Consider the following 25,107-nt stretch of genomic DNA (forward strand, 5'->3'; position numbering starts at 1 on the left):
ATTGTAATAAATGAAAAGATACTTTTCCCCAAAAATCCATAGAATATGATCCCAAGTTTTGATTTTTCTTTTAGGAAAGGATATATGTATAGTTAAGTATGTTAAAAAAAAAAAAAAAAAAAAGAAAAGAAAAAAATACATCAAAATTTTAAGAGTGTTTATCTCTAGGTGGTGGAATTACAGGTGTTTTCTTTATTTTCTGCAGTTTAAGTTTTTTTTTTTCCTATAGTGAATGTATTTATTAATACCTTATTACTAGTAAAATATTAAGGATTTTTTTTTTTTTAAAGGGAGAGCTCCAATATTGAAGCTCAGAAAGATGTACAGGATAAGGATTGTTTATATAATGTGATATACTGAACATGTTATTAGATATGCTTTTTCACTGAAAAATGTGTACTGAGGAGCTTTCCACATTGTGTTCTTGGATATATCTCATTCTTTCAGCCATTACATAGTATTCCATAAAATGGGTATATCATAATTTACCCATTCTGCTAATGGACATCTAGGGTATTCCCAATTTTTTTCTATTACAAACAATGCTGCAGTGATCTTTTAAGATATACTTTAACATACATTGCCTATATTTTTCCATACTAAATAGAGGAGGATGTTTTGTTATATAGATAAAGAAGATTGAGCTAAAGTTCCCTTTCTTCATAAGGCTCTGCTTTTTAGGAGTTTTGCCTTTTGCCCCAGAAGTAGCTTTGAGAATTGTTCATGGCCACTATGGCTACCTCATAGGAGATATGTATGATTTCTCTCATGCATCAAAGTCAGTGTTTTGGCAATTTTTGCAACTTTCTTCTTAAAGTATCAGTTGGGCTTTTTTTTTTCTTTTAAGCATATGGTTTTATAATCTAGGTTTCACAAGAATAAAGACTTTAAAGATTTTTCTTTAGAAAAACTACATTTTGTTTTAGGAGTAGCTGTTGAAGACTAGTCCCTACTTTAATGAAGCCATACAAAGTGTACCTCTTGGAGATTTAGGATCACTCCTGTTCTTTCAGGTTATTCATGTGGCCCCACTAGGTCCCGGATGTGTGATAAGTAATCAATGCAGAAGTTGTTAGGTTAGGGCAAACAACAGGCATCATTAAGCGAGAAGCAGATGCAGACCATCAGGCAGGGGGATTCCGTGTTGCCTTATCCACTTCAGATCCCGTCGTCGCCTCACTGGCTCAGGACATCTTCAAGGAGCTGTCCCAGATTGAAGCCTGTCAGGGCCCAATGCAAATGAGGTTGATTCCCACTCTGGTCAGCATAATGCAGGCCCCAGCAGACAAGATCCCTGCAGGGCTCTGTGCGGTAAGTGGCTGTGTGTGTGTGAGATATACAAGCGCCACCCACAGATGCATGTAGCTGACAAGAACTTAATAGCATTAGAGATTCATGGGGTGATTTTGCTGAGCTCTTTTGCCCACAATGACAGTGGGTGATTCTCTGAAGCTTTAAGAAAATGACTTGGCTTGGCGCGGTGGCTCACGCCTATAATCCCAGCACTTTGGGAGGCCAAGGCAGGTAGATCACAAGGTCAGGAGTTTGAGACCAGCCTGGCCAGTATGGTGAAACCCTGTCTCTCCTAAAAATACAAAAATTAGCCAGGCATGGTGGCAGGCACCTGCAGTCCCAGCTACTTGGGAGACTGAGGCAGGAGAATCCCTTGAACCCAAGAGGCAGAGGTTGCAGTGAGCGGAGATCGCACCACTGCACTCCAGCCTGGGTGACAGAGTGAGACTCTGCCTCAAAAAAGAATAAAAGAAAGAAAATGGCTCTTCTTGTTTCAGAGGTACCCTCAGTGAATTGAACAGAGTGCCACCATTACACAGCGCCACTAAGTATGTCACCTGGTTATCCAATCCACTACCATGTACTAGTGCCCACCCCTAGGACTAATCAATTAGTAAACTATTAGGAGGAGGCTGAGAGCACTACCCATTTAATTATTCCTTTTATTTTGGAAACTTGCCTTTCATTAATAAGCTTTCTCTGGGTTGCTATGTGATACCCATCCAGTAAGGATCTTAGTTGTTGGGCACCCCCAACCCCAGAGGCAATTCTGACTCTTTTTTCTTCTCTCTTTCAGACAGCCATTGATATCCTGACAACAGTAGTACGAAATACAAAGCCTCCCCTTTCCCAGCTTCTCATCTGCCAAGCTTTCCCTGCTGTGGCACAGTGTACCCTTCACACAGATGACAATGCCACCATGCAGGTATCTGAGACATGGAGACTAGAAGGGGGAAGATAGCTCCCCAGTCATGGGCCTTTACTACGCTGAGAAATCTGACATGGTTTTATGCTTTTGAAATACGGAATTCCTCAACTCCATATTTACTTAGCAGATTCAGGAAGGGTTCAGGCTGCAAAAGCCAAGCGTTTCTGGTGCTTTGGAGCATGTTACAGTTTTTAAAAATACAGATACCAAGCACCCTGCCCATCTGTATTGGGTATTGCTACTATGAAAGAGATTACAGACATCTAGACTTGGGGCCATAAGAAAGTCTTTCTGCATATTTCCTCTATTAATAAAATCAGCAGAGTGATGGGCCTCTAGAGAGGGGAGAGATGCCTAAATATTTTTTCTCTTTTTGTTTCCTGGGTGAATTGGTTACCTTTTCAGGTGTGTACTACCGTCATTGATTATAAAGGTTATAGGAACTTGCCAGTGAATATTGATCAGCTTAGAAATCCCTAGGCAACTAGTGGTTTGTGTAAGACCTATATGAGGTCCTATAGTATCCCCAATTATTGCAAGATTGTAAGCATATTTTTTTAGTACCAGAGGTAGACCTTTATGATTAAAATTCATTTTGCTTGGCCATTGTCCCTTGTGATTAAAAAATAATAATAATACATATTTTTGAGATAGCTCATTAGGTAAAGGGGGAATTATGTAATGCATGTCTGTGTCTATAACAGTAAATTCCTGATTCCAGTGATATGAGCCCACCACAAATACTATAGACTCACCGCTTTTATGAGGCATAGGCCTCTGAGAACATTTGTTTATACAGACTGAGGGCCTCCTGGCATCTGTCTCTCGGTTACTAATCTTGCTTGCCACCCCTGTCTCCCCAGAATGGCGGAGAGTGCTTGCGGGCCTATGTGTCAGTGACCCTGGAACAAGTAGCCCAGTGGCATGATGAGCAGGGCCACAATGGACTGTGGTATGTGATGCAAGTGGTGAGCCAGCTCCTGGACCCCCGCACCTCAGAGTTCACTGCGGCCTTTGTGGGCCGCCTTGTTTCCACCCTCATCTCCAAGGCAGGGCGGGAGCTGGGGGAGAATCTAGACCAGATTCTTCGTGCCATCCTCAGTAAGATGCAGCAGGCAGAGACGCTCAGTGTCATGCAGGTAAGAGAACAGTAGGGAGTGGGCTTCCTACTCCTGGCTGATAGAAGTGAAAATTAGTATTTTGGTCCTGAGTTATTTTACCCTGTTACTACCCTTGTAGGACAGTTAAGTAAAATGGGATCTGTCTGGCCTAAGAAACATGGACAAGGAAATCTCCATGTTTTCTTGTCCTGTGAATAATACCCTCAGTGTAGACTCTGTCTCTTATCTGACTGGCCAGTTCCCTCTCATCTTTTATGTCTCTGAAATTGATTTCCCTGAAGCAAATGTCCTTATTTTCTCCTAGTCCCTGATCATGGTGTTTGCTCATCTGGTGCACACTCAGCTAGAACCTCTTTTGGAGTTCCTGTGTAGCCTCCCAGGACCTACTGGCAAACCTGCTCTAGAGTTTGTGATGGCTGAGTGGACAAGCCGACAGCACCTGTTCTATGGACAGTATGAAGGCAAAGTCAGGTAGAATCCCATCTTTCTTTTCTGGGCATTCTGCCACCACTTCACCACTTATATTTCTTTCTTTTGTGTTTTTTTATTTTTTGAAACAGAGTCTCACTCTGTCCCCCAGACTGGAGTGCAGTGGCACAATCTTGGCTCACTGCAACTTCCACCACACCCAGCTAATTCTTTTGTGTGTGTGTGTGTGTGTGTGTGTGTATTTTTAGTAGAGACAGGGTTTCACCATGTTGGCCAGGCTGGTCTTGAACTCCTGACCTCAAGTGATCCACCCACCTCGGCCTCCCAAAATGCTGGGATTACAGGTGTTGAGCCTCTGCTCCTGACCTATATTTCTTTTTTTCCCTGATTTGCTCCATTGATTTTTGTTTGACATTTCAGATGGCTCTTTGTATTCCCTTTTCCTTGTCTTTCTTTATTGCTAAGGCACATATGTGAATAGCTGCCATCTTGAAATCCCCAAAAGACAGTCAACACAGGTAGACTATATATTTCTGATCTCTGCTTGCTAGAGATCCCTTTTCTACCGCAGACTTCACACAGCTAAGTGCTGCTAGTGGCTTATTTTCCTTTAGAAACCCAAGCCTTGGCCAGGCGCACTGGCTCACACCTATAATCCCAGCACTTTTGGAGGCTGAGGCAAGCAGATCACTGGAGGTCAGGAGTTCAAGACCAGCCTGGCCAACATGGTGAAACCCTCTCTCTACTACAAATACAAAAAATAGCTAGATGTGGTTGTGGGTGCCTATAATCCCAGCTACTCGGGAGGCTAAGGCAGGAGAATCGCTTGAACCCAGGAGGCAGATCACGCCTGGGCGACAGGCAGATGCACTCCAGCCTGGACCACAAGAGCAAAACTGTCTCAAAATAAAAAACCCAAGCCTCTAACCCTGGCTTCTTAACTTTCTATCCTGGACTTTTATACCACTGATTCTTATCACTTCGTTGCACGTTACAATATGGATAGCCATCGTGATGCTTGCCCACCCTAGCTTTGTTCAAGAAGAACAGGTTACCTGTAATCCCAGCACTTTGGAAGACTGAGGTGGGCAAATTGCTTGAGACCCACCTGGGCAACGTGGTGAAACCTATCTCTACCAAAAATATTAGCCAGGCATGGTGGCACGTGCCTACCCACTCAGGAGTCCCAGCTACTCAGGAGGCTGAGGTGGGAGGATCACCTGAACCCAGGGAGGTCAAGGCTTTGCAGTGAACCATGATCACGCCACTGCACTCAGCCTGGGTGACAGAATGAGACCCTATCACAAAAAAAAAAAATAAGAAGAAGAAGAATAGATCTCATTAGACCATCTCATGAACTCTAAAATCTCATTTTCAGCTGAACTCTCTTAGCTCTCCTAATTAGTTGTTAACAGAATTTTCACTGTCAAATAGAGGGCCTTAGGACATGATTGCTTATCTCCTTGGCATGAACTCTAGATAGGTAACTGATTGACTTTTTTTTGGATCTTCCTTGCCAGCTCTGTGGCACTCTGTAAGCTGCTCCAGCATGGCATCAATGCAGATGACAAACGGCTACAGGATATCCGTGTGAAGGGAGAGGAGATCTACAGCATGGATGAGGGCATCCGCACCCGCTCTAAGTCAGCCAAAAGTGGGTGATGCTGCAATTCCTCCAATCCTCTCCTTATAATAAGGGGCTAAGGATACCTGGGTGGAGGGAAGGAATGCATTGTGGTGTATATTTTCAAAACATAATTGTTGGTGATGGGTTTGATAAAGAAGCAACAGGAAACTTAGATAAAAGGGATCAGAACATATGGTTTCTTCCTGTTGTCAAAAATGGACAAAAATAAGCTGGGCGTGGTGGCTCACGCCTGTAATTCCAGCAGTTGGTGGGAGGCCAGGGCGGATGGATCACTTGAAGTCAGGAGTTTGAGACCAGCCTGACCAACATAGTGAAATCCTGTCTCTACTAAAAGTACAAAAATTAGCCAGATGTGGTGGTGGGCGCCTGTAATCCCAGCTACTTGGGAGGCTGAGGCAGGAGAATCGCTTGAACCTGGGAGGCAGAGGTTGTGGTGAGCCAAGATCGTGCCACTGCACTCCAGCCTAGACAACAAAACAAGACTCCATCTCAAAAAAAAAAAAAAGTGAGTGTGATGGCTCACAACTGTAATCCCAGCACTTTGGGAGGCCGAGGCTGCCAGATCACCTGAGGCCAGGAGTTCGAGACCAGCCTGACCAACATAGAGAAACCCCACCTCTACTAAAAATACAAAGTTAGCCAGGCATGGTGGCGCATGCCTGTAATCCCAGCTACTTGGGAGGCTGAGGCAGGAGAATAGCTTGAACCCGGTAGGCGAAGGTTGCAGTGAGCCAAGATCACGCCATTGCACTCCAGCCTGGGCAGCAAGAGCGAAACTCTGTCTGGAGGGAAAAAAAAGGACAAAAATAGTCTCAGGTACCAAGCATCCCAGTTTCCAGCTTCATTCTGAGGCTTGGGCACAGATGGTTAGTGTGTCTTTGTTACTGAGTTGACTTTGGCCTGTAACACCAAGGATTTGCAGGTAGGGAGTATAGAGCTGCTATCTTTAATGTAGATTTATAATTACCTCCGCTGTCTCTCAATTTGTAAGTCACTGGGACTAGAGTACTGGCTCTATACAGTTCCTTGGTTTCAGAGCTTTATTACTAACAAGACTCTATCTCCTTTAATCCCTGAACTCTCATCTCTCCCACCTTCTGAACTGTTACAATACCAAACAGAATAAAGTTATTAAACTTTAAATCACTCTTTGGAGACTAGATATAGTCAGGGACAGTGAAAGTCTGAGGGGTGGTGAACTCTGGTGAGCAGCACTGAGGAGGGGACAGGGCTACTTCCAGAAGTAAGCCCAGTGACACTCTGACTTGAAGCCTTTTTCTTCCTTCCCAGACCCAGAACGCTGGACAAACATTCCTTTGCTGGTCAAGATCCTAAAGCTGATCATCAACGAGCTCTCCAACGTCATGGAGGCTAATGCCGCTCGCCAGGCCACTCCTGCAGAGTGGAGTCAAGGTGCACCAGGCCCTTACTCCAAGGAGACTTTTAGCCTGGCAGATCAAGTTACAAATTGTCAAATTAGCAACTTGGTTTGTTGAGTCACTAATTGAAAAAAAAAACAAGTTAATGGTTAATGGAATGGCTGCTCTGTGGCTGGCACCGTGCTAGGCACTAGGCATGTAAAGAGCTGCTTCTCCAGTCTGCCATATGAAGGCTGGGGTGGGAGGCAGCCAGGAGGCAAGCTAACATAGCCCTTCTTTGGTTTGATTCTTCTTAAGAGCCTCTCAACCTTTATATCTCCAGGTTCTTTCTTTCAGATTTACCAGAAGGGTTTGGCCATTTCTGGTTCTCTTTCACTGGGTACTACAAGCCACATTGCAGAAGCCTTTGGGGCCCTTCTGGTCTGTTTGGATTTGGGGAGGGGAAATGCATGAATGTGCCCTAGCTCTAGCTACTTTTCATCTCCAAGTAGATGACTCCAATGATATGTGGGAGGACCAGGAGGAGGAAGAGGAGGAGGAGGAGGATGGTTTAGCTGGCCAACTTTTATCTGACATTCTTGCTACAAGTAAATATGGTAAGCTGTTTGATAAGAGGACAGCCATGGTAAATACCTTTTCTTTCCACACTGATCCCAAGAATGGGGTACCCAAGAAAGGGGAGAGGTGGGCCCACAGGGACATTCCTTGGGCTTTTGCACCTTCCGCCTCCGTCATGTGGTAGTATATCACCATTCAGGGCCTGATCATGGGCCTTTGTCCTGATCCGCCCTATGTTGGCTGTGTCTAACAGAGGAGGATTACTACGAGGATGATGAGGAAGATGACCCTGATGCCCTGAAGGATCCTCTCTATCAGATTGATCTGCAGGTGAGGGTGTCCAGAGATGTCTTGCAAATGGCAATGTCCCAGGCCATGGAAACAGGAATATGGGCTCAAATCCATTTATGGCCAGGCATGGTGGCTCATGCCTGTAATCCCAATACTTTGGGAGGTCAAGGCAGGAGGATTGCTTAAGCCCAGGAGTTCAAGACCGTCTGGGCATTTTTACCTCAAAAAAAAAAAAAAAATTTTTTTTTCCCAAAAAAAAAAAAATCAATTTATAATTTAACATGGGAGCCTCACGGGAAAGAGTTCTTGTCTTGTTGAGTGGTCCAGTGTTTTGGATGGGCTGGAACTTTGCACTTGATGTGTTGTAATTCATCTTCTAGAGTCTATGTCGTGAAGGTCCTTGGGGTGATAGAGCCTTGGAAAAATGTTGTTTCCCTGTGGATTATCTAAACTAGATCCAAGAACATGAAAGACCATCCCTCAGGGAGCTGGCATTTGTCTAAAAACCAGCATTCCCTGTGCCATTTGATTGTGGTTCTTGCTTCACTGCAAATGGGTGACTTGCAACATCTCACTAATGCCACTCTTGCTCTTTTCCTCCAGGCGTATCTCACAGATTTCCTCTGCCAGTTTGCTCAGCAGCCCTGCTACATAATGTTTTCAGGCCACCTTAATGATAACGAGAGGCGAGTTCTACAGACCATCGGCATCTAAAAAGGGGAGCCTTTCTCCATTTGCTCCTTCTGGCCCAGCCGCAAACCATTTTGCAGCCCTCACTGGCCTTGAGATGCACTTTCTTCTCAACCTAAAGTGGCATCTTGACCCTTGGCCCTTGGCCTCGTCAGTGACACTGATGACAACTCAGACCAGGCTCACCAGTGCCGTCACTTAGGAATGCTGGAACAAAGGACATTTCTCAAAGTTCCCCTGAAGACATCCCATCTCTAGAACCTTTTTTCTCCCTGACTCTACCCCCACCTCTGTTCCTAGAGCCCTCTGCTGGCCAGTCCAGAAACATTATTGCCCAGAAGGATTATGTGTTTATGGATTATTTTGCCCCGCCTCAGGAGCACAGGAAGTCACTACCATTTATATTCTGAAACAGACCTATCTGTGTTCATAGGACTTGATTTTTTCAGATAGGAATCCTCGTGAGAGATCATTATGCTTTGTGCCCTGGACCACTGCTGCTCTGGGTTCTCAGGAGGAACAGGCAGGAGCAGCTTCATTCTAAGCCTTTCCAGTGACCTCAGCCTTGCTTCCCTTCTACAACACTAAGGCTCCTCTGTCAGAGGAGGTCGTCTTGTTTTTGCCTCATTGCATGACATAACCCTTCCCCTCAAGCTGTTCCTATATATACATGCACACACAAAATAAGCCAGACAGATGGCAATTTGATCTTCCTTTTTTAGGAAAAAAAAAAAAAAGGGAAAAAAGGGAATTTTTTTTAAATGCACCTGACCCAACTATATTTAATATGCCTCTCCCACACATTACCACAGAGTCTGATATTCAGAGGTTATCCCCTCTCCCTCAGGAAGCCTCTAAAGTGGTTAAGTTGTAGCCCTCAAATTTGCAACATGTATTTTTCTAGGACAGTAAAGTAATCTTTACAAATGAATTTAGTTGCATGATATAAGGTGTCTCAGCACCTGTTTGCCTTCTATTCCCTTTAGAAGGTAAGTAAAAGTAGTGGGGGAAAGGATTAGGTGGAGCCTATCTAAACATTCTAGTGTGTTTTGGCAAACCTAGCCTGAAATGATTCTTAGAGAACTGGCATTGTTTAATCAAATATTTTTAAGGGAGATTCCTTAATTGGGAAGTTTAGTCTGTTTGGGGTTCAAAGAGCAAATGAGGATTAGAAAATCCTGGAGAGAGGCTGGGCACAGTGGCTAATGCCTATAATCCCAGCACTTTGGGAGGCTGAGGTGGGCAGATCACTTGAGGTCAGGAGTTTGAGGCTAGCCTGGCCAACACAGTGAAATTGCCCATCTCTACTAAAAAGACAAAAATTAGCTGGGCATGGTGGTGCATGCCTGTAATGCCAGTTAACTTGGGATGCTGAGGCAGGAGAATCGCTTGCACCTGGGAGGCAAAGGTTGCAGTGAACCGATATCACGCCATTGCATTCCAGGGCGAGACTCCATCACACACACACACACGCACACACACAAATCATGGGGAGAAAGATGAAGCCTGTGTTCCCCTTTTTTTGATAGTGCCCACATCTGGTGCCCCATTTTTAATAGCCACAGAATATTTCTTTAGATTGATATTCTCACAAGAAATAGAATATAGGCTGGGTGCAGTGTGTCACACCTGTAATCCCAGCACTTTCGGAGGCCGAAGCGGGCGGATCACCAGAGGTCAGGAGTTCAAGACCAGCCTGACCAACATGATGAAGCCCTGTCTCTACTAAAAATACAAAAATTAGCCAGGCCTGGTGGCATGCGCCTGTAATTCCAGCTACTTGGGAGGCTGAGACAGGAGAATTGCTTGAACCTGGGAGGCAGAGGTTGCAGTAAGCCAAGATCACACCATTGCACTTCAGCCTGGGCAACAAGAGGAGCGAAACTCTGTCTTAGAAAAAAAAAAAAAGAGGAAGAATATAAAGTGAATCTGAATCTCCACTCAAGGGGATGGCCCCAAGGATATCGTAGCTAGTAATGTCTTCATGCCACTAGGTGTCCCCAGTGTTCAACCTCCATGACTGAGACTGGAAGAAATAAGAGTTGAAAGTTTTTACTATCTTTGAAAAGCCTGTGGGCATGTTCACAATTGTCCCGTGCCAGCCAGGTTCTGAGGCTAACTGCTTGTGCCCCTGCTGCTTCTCCACATGGCATTGGGGAAATGATGGCAGGTCTGACCAAGTGGTGCTCAGAAAACCACCCTCAGCCTTGCAGACTCACTCCATAGTTGATCTCAAGGCAGTGCCAGTTGGATTTGGTGCTAAAGGCATAAGGCCAAGTCGGCCTCTGATTTTGGTGCAAAAGAGTGGTCTCATGCCAGTAGCATTGAACTGCTGAGCTTGGGAAGGCTTAAGGCTCCCACACAGACTGAGAATGATGTGGGACCCTCTGGGTCTACTGATTAGGAAAACGTTCTATATCTAGTGCCAAAAGTGGTCCTAAGCCCTTTGGCAAGGGTCCTTTCTGCTCTCATGCTGATTTGGGGGAGGACTAGGCATCCTGCCTCAGGAGAACGTGAGTCCTGAGGAAGGGGCCCTAGTATCACTTAAGGGCTACCCCTGGCTAACATACTTGGCTGTGGTTGAGAGTAGAAGGTCTTGGACCCCTCACTGTGCAGGTACTTAACTGTGTTTGCAGTGCATTTTCATGTACATTATCTAATTTAACCTTTATAACAGGTTCACAGGGTGGATATTCCCATTCTGTTGATGAGAAAAAGTTTGGAGAGACTATGTCCAGTGTCAGCAGGAAGAAAAAAGATCTGTTGGAGGCCAGTACGTGTTGACAGAAACTCTAGACCATATTTTGTCTCCTGTCTTTGGCCAAAGAGAACTAGCTTCAGTCTGAAAAGGGCAGGGCTAAGTGGTTACAAGGAATAAAAAGTTCAAGGTAAGACAAATGAGGTAAAAATAAAAAAGAACACTTAGCTGCTCTGAGACATTTTAGTCTCCTGACTTTGGTAAACAGCAGCTGGGGCACCAAGGGGTTCCCAGGAGTTTGTTGAGCTTTTATTGGAGTGAACTGAAAGGAGGGAACGCTGTAAGACTGAAAAGTTAAAACCCCAGGAAGGAAGCTGATAACACAAGTTACAGTCATATAAGTGACATTGATTTGGGAAGAATGAACCTACAACAAATGACCCAAAAGCACCTAAATAAGAGTGATGAGAGTTTAATAGACGTTCATTATGGACTTCAGAGAAAATGATGCTAAACTGACCTTATAGTCTTCTTTAACTTTGTTAAGTAGGTAAAATAATCTGGACATAGTAAAGTCAAAGCATTAGGGAGATAGAGAAGTTGGTAACCACCAACTAACAAACTAGAAATTCACCCATTGTGGGTTGACCTGATATGTGCCCCCAGGGCTGTGTCCTTGGCACCTCCTTTGATATTAGTGACAGATGACTTTTTTTATGCCTTACCCATTCCACAAAAGAAGTTGAAGCCATTTACACAAGAGATAGTACTAGTAAATTAGGAATGCTGATCAAATTTTTAGATAATAAGAAACCCTTAGGAAGGATGACAATTTAGAATCCAAATTTAGGATCCAAACAAATACCATTACAACCTATAAAAGTGAGCAGAATCTAAATGTAACATTTCAATAAATGCAGATTGATAATATCTGTGGAAAGAGCTGAGGACTCTAGAGTACTGTGCTCTCACTAACAGTCCTGCGTGCTGCTAAGAGTTTAATGGCCGGGTGCAGTGGCTCACACCTGTAATCCCAGCATTTTGGGAGGCCTAGGTGGGTAAACCACCTGAGATCAGGAGTTCGAGACCAGCCTGGCCCATGTGGTGAAACCCCGCCTCTACTAAAAATACAAAAATTAGCTGGGCATGGTGGCACACACCTGTAATCTCAGCTACTCGGGAGGCTGAGGCGGGAGAATCACTTGAACCTGGGAGGCAGAGTTTGCAGTGAGCCAAGATCACACCATTGCATTCCAGCCTGGGTGACAGAGCAAGACTCTTTGTCTCAAAAAAAAAAAAAAAAAAAAAAGTTTATTATGCCAGGAAGGCCAGGTGTGGTGCCACACCCCTGTAATCCCACACCCCTGTAATCCCAGCACTTCAGGAGGCTGAGGTGGGCAGATCACTTGAGCCCAAGAGTTTGAGACCAGCCTGGGCAATGTGACAAGACCTTGTCTTAAAATTTAAAATAAAAGAAGTTTATTATGCCAGGAACTGTTAATGTGTCCAGAAAACTCCAGTGTGGTCCTAGGATGAGATAATAAAATTAGGTTGTCTAGGGTAGTGTGGAAGGTGCTTTCAGTCTTAACTGTGCCTATCAGTGATCCTCATTGCTATGTTCCCTTCTGGTTCTCAACCAGAGGCTCCCTGACAGATGACCACTCTGCCAGATAAAAGCTAAGATGTAGAAGACAAATCGTGTCAAGGAAAAGAAGCTTGAAGGAGCTAAGAATGCTTAGCTTAGAGAAGACAAGAAGAAACAGGACATGGCTTTGGGAAGTTCAAGGATGGTCCAGTGAAATACATCCTATAAACTTTTGCACCCCAGCCAAGCTGACCCATGATCAATAAGTATGAAATAAAAGGCCAATTTCTGGCTACTCTTCCCCCCAACCCCATTTCAGTGAATGTTGAACCTCTATTAGACGTGCAAGGCCAGTGCTAAATGCTGGAGGGCTTTGGCCTTTTCCTTCAAGGAACTAGTCTAGTAGGGGGTCAGAAATACAGATGGGCCCGAACGTAATGATGGTTTGACTTCTAATTTTTCAACTTTAGGATTGTGCAAAAGCTGTGCACATTCAGTAGAAACAGTACTTCAAGTATCCATACAACCATTCTGTTTTTCACTTTCTGTACAGTATTCAATAAATTACATGAGACATTCAACACTTTATTATAAACTAGGCTTTATGTTAGATGAGTTTGCCCAACTGTAAGCTAATGTAAGTGATCTGAGTAGGTTTAAGGTAGAGTAGGTGTATTAAATGCATTTTTTACTTAACAGTATTTTCCACTTTTGTTGGGTTTACTGGGATATAGCCCCGTTATAAGCTGAAAAGCATCTGTAGTATAATAAATGTGGGGAGTGCTGTGAGAGAAATAAGTATACTGGGTTTAGTTCCCACTGCCCAAAAAAGGAATTGACTAATCGGGTAAGTTGTATGGAGAAGGCTTGAACACTTGAAAGGAGCTAACAATACCTGCTTCTGGAGTATTTAAATGCCAGTGGGTATGCTAAATACTTTACCTCACTTAGACCACCTACTAACCTTACAAAGTAGTTAACTCTGCTCACCCAGTTTTACAGATTGATGAAACTGAAGCAGACAGATACTGTTAACCTATCAAAGGTCACACTGCAAGTGGGTGATTATAGTCCAAACAGCTTGTACTTGGTGCCTATTTGTTTTGCCTTTCCTGTGCATCTGCCAGGCAGATGAGAGTGGGGTAAGACATTGCAGAGAAAGAGTAAGAAAAGGCCATCATGAAACAATTTCATTTTCAGACCTTATAAGCACATTAAAAGTACTGATATTTACGCATAAGTTCATGGAAGCGCTGGCCAGAAATAAAGCCGGAAGGACAAGTCGGGGCCAGATTGTGAAGGGTCCTGCAAGACCTGCTTCCTCTAGAGAATGGGAGACTACCCAAGAGTACTAAACAGAGAAGTGACATGATCAGGCTTTGTGTCTTAGAAAAGTGTTGCAGTGTTGATCCAAATGTGACTAGAAGGGTGACTTGGAACCTGGATCGGAGGAGTGGGAGATGGGAGAAAGGAATGCAGTCTGGCAGCAGCTACAACAGTCCAGGTGGGAAAACCCAGAGCCTGGACTAAGGTTGTAACTAGAGGGGACAGGGTGGAAGAGCTGGATTAGAGATGTTGACAAGGTAAAGTCAGTAGGACTTAAAGACTGACAAGGATTTTCCCAAAGTGAGAGCTATGGAATGAATTGTCTTAAAATGTTGCAGTGAGTTCCTCCTCATCAATCCAAGTGCTCAATCAGAGGCTGGACCTTTACTTAGCAGTCACAGGAAAATTCCCCATTCTCACGGGGATTTAGACCAGGTATTAACTATACTTTACCAAGATTCCAGTCTCAAAGCACCCAAAAGTAATTGTAATAAAATTCCAATTTTTGTAGGCCGGGCACAGTGGCTCACGCCTGTAATCCCAGCACTTTGGGAGGCCGAGGCGGGCAGATACGAGGTCAGGTGTTCGAGACCAGCCCGGCCAGCATGGTAAAACCCCATCTCTACTAAAAATACAAAAATTAGCTGGGGATGGTTTCACATGCCTGTAATCCCAGTTACTCAGGAGGCTGAAGCAGGAGAATTGCTTGAACCCAGGAGCGGGAGGTTGCAGTGAGCCAAGATCATGCCACTGCACTCCAGCCTGGGCGACAGAGCGAGACTCCGTCTCAAAAAAAAACAAAATCCAATTTTTTTGAATTTAAGTTTCTCTAATGGATGGTGCAGGTCAACATTAGCCATCTAATGACCCTTACATTCCAATTTTTTACTTTTTTGAGTAAGTGGGAAAAGGTTGGCATTACTGCTGGCTTCTTAAAATTGAAAATTATACTAGGGTTTTTAAACCTGTGTAGAATACATGATGTGGAAGCAAATGTGCTATAGGAAGAAAAACAATGAACTACTGGCCTGACTAGGAGGCCTGGAAGTCCCTCCCAGGCTTGAGTTGTTCTGACTTGGCGTGACTACATAGCTGCGTCAAGTGACATTTCCTTCAAGCCTTGGTTCTCTCATCTATAAAATAGGGAACTAATACCTGCCTCACAGGATTGTAGTTAAGAATTAAGGATGACAGGCCGGGCGCGGTGGCTCAAGCCTGTAATCCCAGCACTTTGGGAGGCCGAGACGGGCGGATCACGAGGTCAGGAGATTGAGACCATCCTGGCTAACACCGTGAAACCCCGTCTCTACTAAAAATACAAAAAACTAGCCGGGCGAGGTAGCGGGCGCCTGTAGTCCCAGCTACTCTGGAGGCTGAGGCAGGAGAATGGCGTAAACCCGGGAGGCGGAGCTTGCAGTGAGCTGAGATCCGGCCACTGCACTCCAGCCCGGGCTACAGAGCAAGACTCTGTCTCAAAAAAAAAAAAAAAAAAAAAAGAATTAAGGATGACTTCATTAAAGCACCTCTAGTGGTGGAAGATGTCCCATCCTATCCCCACCCGTAGCTGGGAGCTATGTTTGGCTTATTCTCCCTGACTCACTGGATTACACTGTGACTCAGTTCGATTTCACACATGCTGCTGCTAAATTAGGGTCTTGGTGAGCCTTTGGGAGGACAGCTCTGAGGAATGAATTGTAGCACTGTAGCCCTGCCTGAGGAGCAGGATAGAAACAGGTGGTAGGCCCAGCTCTTGTCTTCTACCTACTAAGCAGTTTTTCTGTGGTTAGCTGTGTGACATTATAAACTATCGGTGTATTAATTTGCTTTCACTAGATTTCCCACTACCCCCACACACACCCAACTTAGTCCAAGAACATACTTTAATTATTTGCATTTCCTTGCCTTAGTTGCTTTTGTAGGGTGGACAGCAGGACTGCATGAGAATAGCCCTGCTTCTGGACCCTATAGTGAAAGCTCTAGTGAACTGCGATTAGGCCAGGGTCCCGGAGGAAGAAGGGGAGAGTAAAAGGGCGGGTAGTTTTCCAAAAGATAAGTAGGGGACAAAAAGGTCCATGGGGCCTATGAGTGGTGAGGATCCTGCCCTGATTGTGGCAGAGCACCTGGAGATGATAGAACTTCCTAGGGAAAAGGCTGCATGGAGTCCCCAGGGATGCTGGGCCCTGGTCACCAAGGCTCCCTGGGAAGGTCTCTTGTGCCTGCAGTACACAGACCAACACTTCTGAAATTGCAAGCTTAAGAGCATGTATGAGCAGAACCTGTGCAGACCAAGACTTAGAGGGCTCACCTCAATGTTTTGCACTGTGTGAGACCCCAGGACCTTTTTGTGATTCTGAAGAGGGGAACAAACCATAATAACAAACCAGGTAGCAGGATAGAGACTCATTCTCATCTATTTTGGTTAAAAGAAAATAAATGTATTTCTTCCACACCTGATTTTGTGATTGCAGATTCATAACTAATATCCCTCGTAAGCTCCCTTGACTCATCCCTGCCACAGGGAGGTTCACAGCAACAGCACAGAAACTAGTGCCAGTGCCCTGTTGTGTGACCTTGAGTAAGTTCTTTTTCCCTTGAACAGGGAGAGAGACACAATGGATCAGAGTGTCTCCGCCAGTTCTAACTTGGTGATTCTAATGGGTTGAACCGAACAGTAGTCCATTTCCAAAAGAGGAAGCCAAGACCAGAGGAGGCGTGGTTCCTTCAAGTTTGCAGAACCAGTAAGTGGCAGAGCAGGACTCATATCTAGTTAGTGGTTCACAGCATGGGCTCCGGAGCTAGACTGCCTGGATTTGAACCCTGGCTTTGCCACTTGCCTGTTGGATGACTTTGGACAAGCTACTTAAATTATGTCTCCATTTCCTAATCCACAGAACAAGTATAATACTAGTATCTGTTTCATGGGGTGATTATGAGGATTAACTAAAGTTAATATACTAATACAAAGCACTTCGTAGTGCTGCCTCATAGTAAGTGTTAATGTTACCTATTACTAGTCTAATCCCAAGTCTAATGCAGTTCTCACCTCCTAAACCTGCCTTTACAGAGTTGGCCTTTCGGAGAAACCCTGTGCCTCTGTAGATTCAACACTCCCATCTGTGCAGATGGCTAACAGCTAGGCTGAAAACAGAAACCTTGGGTTGGAAAGGGTCAGCTGGAGGGCTGAGGCCCATGGCCCCAAATCCTCCCCAGGAGAGAGAGTAGGGACAGAAAGGAGAGAGCTATAAACAGAGCTTTCCTCCTCCCTTGCCCTCAGATCCCAAAATAACACTTGTCTACCCCCATCCTGCCCAGCTGGCAGAGTGGCAGGCTGAGTAAGGTGCCATTTAAAGATAACCTGGCCCTCCCCATCTGCCCCACTGGCTAGGCTGGGCTCCTGAGGCCAGGCCTTGGCTGCCTGGGACTGCTGCCGCTCCCACAGCCACCCAGAGTGTGCCTGGGTAGGGGACTGCTCACAGCTGCCATCCAAGCCAGCCTGGCTACACCCCCTTCTTTCCTGAAGCCCAGGCTGTCCTGGGCACTCTACAAACAAGCAGAAGCCTGGCATTCTGGGAGAGGCAATCCTACAAAGGCATTGGTAAAAAATCCTTCTGGAGAAGAGTGCTTCATGTATATATAAATTTATAAGGTACTTGTGCAGCTTTGTTACATGGAAGAGTGCTCCTTCTTACCAGTAGCTTGGCAGCAGTGAGGCTGATCCTCACTGTCCTTCACCCACCCTCCACTTGCAAATCCCTCCCACCAAGAGGACAAACACAGGAGACAGTCTTTCATTTACAGCAAGAAAGATTAAAGCTAGACGCCAGGAAAAGCGTTCTGATTTAAGGGAGATGTTTGTTTATTCCGGGGCAGTGGGAGCCAAAAGACCTGGTTCCCCAACTAAGCCATGAGACCTTGGCCAAGACCTGGTGCTCTCCTAGGCCTTACTCTCCCTAGCCGTGGACTGCAAGGAGAATTCATGTGTCCAAGACTCCAGGAAGGGTCTGACATTAAATCAGAGGAAGGAACTCGGGGGTCCTATGGAGGGGGGGAATGTATAATTACCTGTCTGCAGGAGTTGGGCTGCCAGAGGCAGGGAGGAAAAGAAAAGAGGACAGAGTAACAGCATTCCGGGAGAGCACTGATTGATCAGAGGCAGTAATTAGGAAAGGAATGGAGTTTCCCTTATCTTGGAATGGCTCAACTCAAACCACTGGCCAGACAAAAGTGGAGGCAGGAACCTCCACAGCCAGATAGCAGAAGCAGGGCAGGACCAGGGTGGGATACAGCCTCCAGGGCTCATGGCACGGGAAAGTAGGAAAGGCCTCAGGAATGCCTGTGTCAGTCTGCTCTGATAGAAAGAGGAGCATGGAAGGGGTTGGGAGGAGCCCTAGGCTGGTCATTCAGTCCAGGAGTGAGGTGACTCAACAGAGCACTCCTACCGGTCACAGGCAGGGTCCCAGCCCTTCCCCTCCTCCTGCCCTTCCCCACTCCAGATATCCCTGGCTACCTTCTCACCACATGCAGAGGCCTGCTAGAGATAAGGGCTGGGCATCAAGAGTTTCCCTGAGTACATGCTCTTTATGCCAGGCATAGCGCTGAGCATTTTAGACTTGTTTTTTGTTTGTTTGTTTTGTTTGAGACAGAGTTTCACTCTTGTTGCCTAGGCTGGAACGCAGTGGCGCATTTCCGGGTTCAAGCCTCCTGGGTTCAAGTGATTCTCCTGCCTCAGCCTCCCAGGCAGCTAGGATCACAGGCATGTGCCACCACGCCCGGCTAATTTTGTATTTTTAGTAGAGATGGGGTTTCTCCATGTTGGTCAAGCTGGTCTCGAACTCCCGACCTCAGGTGATCCACCCGCCTCAGCCTCCCAAAGTGTTGGGATTACAGGCGTGAGCCACCGCGCCCGGCCCTTTAGACTTGTTTAAAGAGAAGCAGGTGGTGAAGCTGAAGGGCTGGGGCTTTGAAGCTATAAAGTCCAGCTGCAAATCCCAGCAGTGTGAGCTGGGGGAACTGAAGTTCTTCCAACTTCAGTTTCCTCATCTGTACAATGGGATGAGCTCGCTGGCAATGTTTGCTGCTGCTGGTATCATTACCATCATATTCCAGACAACCTGAGGAGAACCTCCTACTGATAAAGTCTATGTTTTGTCTCATCTGATCACAGATTGCTCTGCCTCCTCTTTTCCAGGAAAGTGTTTCTTTCCCTTGCTGGGGATTAAGAGACCAGCTTGGTGAGGGTATTCCTGCCTGCCCTTACCGAGAGAAGGTGTAGTGAAGCCCCTCCAGGTCTGAAGATTTAGACAGCCTCTTCCAGGGCCCCCAGTCCTCCCACCCAAGCCCCTCCTCACTCCCGGCCAACCCTATGGACTCTTTCAGGACTCAGGTTCATTATGGTGACATAAGCTAGTCCCAGCTCTCCATCTCCAAGTTCCAGCATCCCTTGTCAAGGTAAGAAGTGCAAGTTCTCCCAGTGCAGCCAGTTCTCCCCTCTGGTTGGCCCACAGGCCCTTCTCTTCATTCTCTGTCCTAGCCTAGTCACCTCCCATCCCATGAACTGAAATATATTACTAGAATTTTGCAATTAGGAAAACACTGATGATGTTGGTGTGTGCTAGGTGTCATTGCAAGCTGGAAGTGTCATCTAGGGGTATATGCTTTGAGGAGGGCTAATTGGAGAAAAAAGCAGAAAAGCAGGAAAGTAGCTAGAGAGGCATGAGTTTCAAGAAGGATGTGGTTTGGTTTGGTTTGTTTTAAATAGGAAAGACTTGAGATTTCCTTTTCCTAGGGAAAGAAGCTGGTAAGGTAGGAGAAGCTAAAGACACTAAAGAGATGGGATAATGAAGAGACAGATCAGCAGGGGTCAAGGGTACACATGGGAGAGTCAGCCCTGGGCAGGAAAAACACCCCTTCATCTGAGGATGATTCCAACAATGACAGCACCAATGGCTAGGGCTGGATGGCAACAGTGAACACAGCCACGTGGTCCCTGCAGTCATGGAGCTTTTAGTGTAGGAAAGAGGAGATGGATGGCAATGAGCACACTGAGTAGGTGGTGCTGGATTCAGAGGCATCTCTCTGTCCCTGCTGCTGCATTTATGACTGTGTCCTGCGTGAGGACATACTCTTGCCCATCAGGCTACCAGCAATTTTCTGGGGCAGGAGCCTATCCTCTCCTATTCCAGCTCTCTTGGGTAGGTGTGCCAGCACCCACAGGGACCCAGGATGGGATAGCTCCTCTTCCAGCTGTTCTTCCCTAACCTACTAAGATTCTACTGGGCCTTCCATGGACCTGCCCTGATTCTGTCACTCCAGAACACAAGAAATACTCGCTGTCTGCACAGTCTGCTGTTGTGGCTGGGGATCAACCCTGATTTAGATTTGGGTCTTCCTGATGCCTCTGCCATTTACTGGCTGTATTACCTTGAACAAGTTCTTTAACCTCCATGAGTCCTAGTTTCTCTGTCTGTGAAATGGGATTGATAACACCGACCAACCTTGCTTAGTTAATAGAGTTGTGGAAAGATTCCAGTGAGGTAGATGTGGAAGCCTGGACGTGCGTGTAAAGGGTGTACATGGCAGGGGATTAAGGTAGGCTTTTGATGATCTCCCTGGCTTAATTTGCAGTTCCTCGGAGGGTACCTCATGTACCATGGGGCATAGTCACTGGCACTCAGTATAAACCTGCAAAGACTGATTGACCTCTCCCACCCTAAAACGCTGTCTCCACCTGGAATTAACTGTTGCCCACCTGAAATTAACTGTTGACCTCCCTATGCTCCGGTGGCTATTGCAGTACCGGCTTGCTCTGTGAAGAGTGTATAACTGGATGGGCCCCGGGTGGCCCCAGCAGCCTGCCTTCCCTGCTAGTGAAGCCATGGGCTTGTGCATGACAGCCCTGTCCACTTGAAGGGGGAAGGGTCCATCGTAGGGAGCCAGTGCAGCTGGCAGGGTCCAGGCCTGTGGGCACCGCTGGGGACAAAGCCACTCTGAATGCCTCTCAATGAGTGCTTGTGTTCTGGGAATGGGGGCGGGGTGACATCCAGCCTCTTTCCCTCTCAGCCCCCCACAGGATGTCCCAGGCTGGACGCGGCAGAGGAGGTCCCCAACAAGGGAAGGTCCAGCCCTGCCCCTCCAGGGTTGGCCCATGTGTCTGGGCATTCGGAGGTGGCACCAGGATCAGGGCTTCTGGAGTCCAGCATACTGATTGGGCCCAGGCCGGGGGCGGGTCCAGGACACAGCCAGACTTCCCTGGCCGCAGTGCCCAACTGCCCGCGGTGCCCATGTTGGCTCGGACGGGAGGAACCACAGCGGAGCCGGGGACAGGGGGAGCAGGGCAGTGCTCTGCTGGGTGAGGGGCACCCAGCTCCAGAGGCTAGGTGGGCGTCGCTGGTGGGTGGACTCCTGGGCGCTGCGCGGAGCCGCGCCGGCTGGATTAGCGCGGGCGGGGCGCTTAGTCCCACCCCCAGAGGAGGCGGAAGAGGAGCCCCAGCCTGGCCGCGGGCTGGGCCCCGCCGCAGCTCCAGCTAGCCGGCTTGGTCCTGCGGTCCCTTCTCTGGGAGGCCCGACCCCGGCCGCGCCCAGCCCCCACCATGCCACCCGCGGGGCTCCGCCGGGCCGCGCCGCTCACTGCAATCGCTCTGTTGATGCTGGGGGCTCCCCTGGGTAAGGGGATGGGGAGTGATGCGGCCGGGGTGGGATGGGGTGGGATGGGGTGGGATGGGGGCGGAGGAAGGGGAGGGGCCGATCCGAGGGGCTTGGGGTCGAGGCTTATCCAAGGCTGCCACGGGAGACTTGGGTGTTGCTGGATCCTCAAGAAGCGGGAAGAGGGAGCGCCAGGATGCTGGACCATGGGAGGCTGACCCCGGGGTGCAGGGTCAGCTTCAGGCAGAGGCCTCTGGAGCTCCGGAGCTGAGACCCTCAGGTTGGAGACAAGGGGCAACCCTCAGTGTTCGGGAGCCAGCAGGCTGGGGACCACCGGGGCAGTGGGGCCGAGGGCGGCCGGGGATGAACTGGCCTGGTGGCCACTGGGCACCCCCAACCCCTGCCCGCAGCGCTGGCCGGCGAGGACTGCCTATGGTACTTGGACCGGAATGGCTCCTGGCATCCGGGGTTTAACTGCGAGTTCTTCACCTTCTGCTGCGGGACCTGCTACCATCGGTACTGCTGCAGGGACCTGACCTTGCTCATCACCGAGAGGCAGCAGAAGCACTGCCTGGCCTTCAGGTGGGTTCCTGCGTCCCCACTCTCACCCCCTCCTCCATCCTTTTCTCCAGAGGCCTCCCCTTCCTCCCTCCCAGACTCCTGCCTCCTCTCCATTTCGACCTCCACATTCTTAGCTGAATGGAGTCACCAGGACTCCAGCTTGGCGGCAGAGCTAGGTGCTTAGGTGCTGGTGCCTGGGAGTTCCAGAAAAGGCATGTTAGTTACCTTCATAGGCTTTGGCCGGGCCAGGGGTTTCCAGGTTCTTTCTGGAGCCCTCCCTTTGGTCCTGCTAGGTCCTGGGGAGGCAGGGTTCAGGGTTAACACCTGGACGACAGTGTGGCTTTGTGGAAGAAGCTCTGGCACAAAGGCGGAGACTTGGGTTTGATTCCCAGGTCCACTTCTTACTAGCTGTGTGATCTTGGGGAAGACACTTGCCTTCTATGGGTCATTGCTTGCCAAATTAGTGGTTGTCAAACTTTTTAAAATATATCATATATAAAATAGATACAGAGACTTCTGATTGAAGTGGGGTTTGGAAAAAATGGCTCTAGATTATTTATAAGGCTCCTTTCAGTGTTATGCTGTATGTCAAATCATTTAAGTTGTAGATATAAAAGCAATGGTTGGGGGCGCACTGCAAATCCCCGTATGCTTCACACTAGCCAGCCAGGCAGCATAGCCTTCTGGAAAGTGGAGGTCCTCTAAGATCTCCTTCACAGGGACTGGGCAGAGCCCCACAAGGAACCCCAAATCTCAGCATGCTGTGGCCCCCCTGCTGGCCAGGAGTTGGAGCCAGCATAATGAGGACTCCCTCCTGTGAGTGTTGGAAGGTGAGAGGACCTGTTCTTTGTCTAAAGTCCCAAGACCATAGCAGGCATCGCCTCAGCTGTGATCCTCTTTGTTGCTGTGGTTGCCACCACCATCTGCTGCTTCCTCTGTTCCTGTTGCTACCTGTACCGCCGGCGCCAGCAACTCCAGAGCCCATTTGAAGGTACACCCAGTACTGGGCAAGATGAGCCTCATATGGGCTGGGCTAAGTCCCATAATGGGCAGCGGAAAGTTCATGGATTGGGTAAATTCTGTAGTAGTACGTACTTCTGTATACACACACCTGCCAGCATGAAAACCCAGAAAAATGCTTGTAAACACCTGACTATTAGAATGTGCCCAGGGGTATATGGAACATCAGACTGTGTGTGCATTTCTGTGCATACACATGAAGATTCAAATGTATACAGGAGTGCAGTCTGTCAACAATAGTGGGTGAGTGGGTGTATGTGTGCACATGACTCTTAGTAAGTACATGGGGTCAGGTCTGTAGTGATGAACATTAATTGAGTGTGCTGCAGTGGATGGCAGAATATGTGCCTGAGTGTTGGCATGTGATGCACATATGCCACAACCTGATGGACATGGGGACGATGGTGCCATATGGGAGATCAGTGTGGGCGGAAAGGGCTAGGAGAAGACCCCCTTAGTGGCAGCTCTGCTGGATTACAGGATACCAGTCCGGAGCTGTCCTATCCTTGCCCAAGTGAGATATTCCCTGGGCTGTGCTCCCTGGTTCATAAGGTCTCTGAAACCTGCTGAGGGGAGCAAACTTGCTAAACACAGATTGACCAGCTGGGGCCACGTGCACAGCTCCCTGCTTAAATCTGCCAAGCAGGGTGTGGGAGGAAAAGATGGCCAGCCTGGAGCTTGCCAGAGGCCAGCACCATTTCCTGGGCAGGAGGAGGAGGCTTCCCATAGGAGATGGGTCTCTGAATGCTGATCCTTCTCCCCCACCTAGGCCAGGAGATTCCAATGACAGGCATCCCAGTGCAGCCAGTATACCCATACCCCCAGGACCCCAAAGCTGGCCCTGCACCCCCACAACCTGGCTTCATGTACCCACCTAGTGGTCCTGCTCCCCAATATCCACTCTACCCAGCTGGGCCCCCAGTCTACAACCCTGCAGGTAAGTAAGCAATCTGGGGCCCCTTGCTGCTGCCTTCCCCCACCCCTTGCCCTGCGACCCTCCTTGTGCCTCTCTCATTCTCAGATTGCCTCTCCCAGACTTTCTTCACCTCTAACCCGAAACCTCCAGGCCCACTCTTTCCTATGGGTCCTGTCTGCCCTGGGGGTAGGGGGGTTACTTTTCATCCACCTATGCCACCACTCACCCTCATCCTGTCTCTTTGGCTTTCAGCTCCTCCTCCCTATATGCCACCACAGCCCTCTTACCCGGGAGCCTGAGGAACCAGCCATGTCTCTGCTGCCCCTTCAGTGATGCCAACCTTGGGAGATGCCCTCATCCTGTACCTGCATCTGGTCCTGGGGGTGGGCAGGAGTCCTCTAGTCACCAGGCCCCAGACCAAGCCAAGCCCTGGGCGCTACTGGGGACAGAGCCTCAGGGAAGTGGAACAGGAGCTGAACTAGAACTATGAGGGGTTGGGGGGAGGGCTTGGGATTATTTTTACTGGGGGCAAGGGAGGGAGATGACGGCCTGGGTCACAGTGCCTGTTTTCAAATAGTCCCTCTGCTCCCAAGATCCCAGCCAGGAAGGCTGGGGCCCTACTGTTTGTCCCCTCTGGGCTGGGGTGGGGGCAGGGAGGAGGTTCCATCAGCAGCTGGCAGTAGCCCTCCTCTCTGGCTGCCCCACTGGCCAGATCTCTGGCCTGCTGGATTAAAGCTGTAAAGACGTAACTCATATCAGTCGCATCATTGGACCCATCCACACTTTCCAGGAACACCGCCTTCAGCTGGGCCCAGACTGTTGCCCACTCCATATACCAAAAGTAGGGGAGGGCCAGCACCAGCACTGGAGCACAGCACCATCCTCCCCCCCATCCACACGCAGACCAAGGCAGACTATTCCTGGGCTGCTTCCTAAAGACAATGAGGTAAATTTCGCCATGGCTCTGAAGAGATGCTCGTTTGCACTACAGATATTCCCTGCTAGGGATCAACAGCTCTACAG

At 48.0% G+C, this 25,107-nt stretch overlaps 2 protein-coding genes across 18 annotated transcripts in view; both read left to right on the top strand.

The window, feature by feature from the left end:
* IPO9 (importin 9) overlaps window positions 1-9,268 on the top strand; it is a 52,452-nt gene extending 43,184 nt beyond the window's left edge. For 12 of the 14 annotated variants that reach the window (XM_078002604.1, XM_078002593.1, XM_001108417.5 and 9 more), the window contains 9 exons: window positions 1,163-1,311; window positions 2,090-2,218; window positions 3,085-3,360; window positions 3,647-3,813; window positions 5,292-5,425; window positions 6,710-6,832; window positions 7,290-7,394; window positions 7,610-7,686; window positions 8,251-9,268. In XM_078002604.1, the coding sequence (XP_077858730.1) occupies window positions 1,163-1,311; window positions 2,090-2,218; window positions 3,085-3,360; window positions 3,647-3,813; window positions 5,292-5,425; window positions 6,710-6,832; window positions 7,290-7,394; window positions 7,610-7,686; window positions 8,251-8,361 (1,271 nt within the window). In that variant the 3' untranslated portion in view covers window positions 8,362-9,268. Of the gene's footprint in view, window positions 1-1,162; window positions 1,312-2,089; window positions 2,219-3,084; window positions 3,361-3,646; window positions 3,814-5,291; window positions 5,426-6,709; window positions 6,842-7,286; window positions 7,395-7,609; window positions 7,687-8,250 lie in introns of all 14 variants that reach the window. The other 2 variants (XM_078002592.1, XM_078002590.1) reach the window with 2 other exon arrangements.
* An 11,949-nt stretch (window positions 9,269-21,217) lies between these two features.
* Window positions 21,218-24,837, top strand: SHISA4 (shisa family member 4). 4 transcript variants are annotated; one of them, XR_013417583.1, is made up of 5 exons: window positions 21,218-21,867; window positions 21,998-22,169; window positions 22,868-23,139; window positions 23,938-24,105; window positions 24,337-24,837. XR_013417583.1 is itself a non-coding variant. In XM_028852021.2 (5 exons), the coding sequence occupies exons 1-5, from the start codon at window positions 21,627-21,629 to the stop codon at window positions 24,381-24,383; spliced, it is 762 nt and encodes a 253-aa protein (XP_028707854.2). In that variant the 5' UTR covers window positions 21,218-21,626; the 3' UTR covers window positions 24,384-24,837. The 4 variants fall into 4 exon arrangements, 2 of the variants coding, with proteins under 2 accessions (XP_028707854.2, XP_014975759.2); XM_028852021.2 differs by having other exon boundaries at window positions 23,006-23,139; XM_015120273.3 differs by having other exon boundaries at window positions 21,218-21,608; window positions 23,006-23,139.
* The last annotated feature ends 270 nt before the right edge of the window (window positions 24,838-25,107 follow it).

The sequence above is a fragment of the Macaca mulatta genome, chromosome 1 (genome assembly GCF_049350105.2).
Source record: "Macaca mulatta isolate MMU2019108-1 chromosome 1, T2T-MMU8v2.0, whole genome shotgun sequence".
Taxonomy (NCBI): domain Eukaryota; kingdom Metazoa; phylum Chordata; class Mammalia; order Primates; family Cercopithecidae; genus Macaca; species Macaca mulatta.

Excerpts from the sequence above, each read along its gene's own strand:
- SHISA4 (XM_028852021.2), top strand. The coding sequence starts at position 21,627 with ATGCGGCCGGGGTGGGATGGGGTGGGATGGGGTGGGATGGGGGCGGAG. Across the intron at positions 23,140-23,937 it reads ACTCCAGAGCCCATTTGAAG|GCCAGGAGATTCCAATGACA; the intron begins GTACACCCAGTA and ends TCCCCCACCTAG. Across the intron at positions 24,106-24,336 it reads CCCAGTCTACAACCCTGCAG|CTCCTCCTCCCTATATGCCA; the intron begins GTAAGTAAGCAA and ends TTTGGCTTTCAG.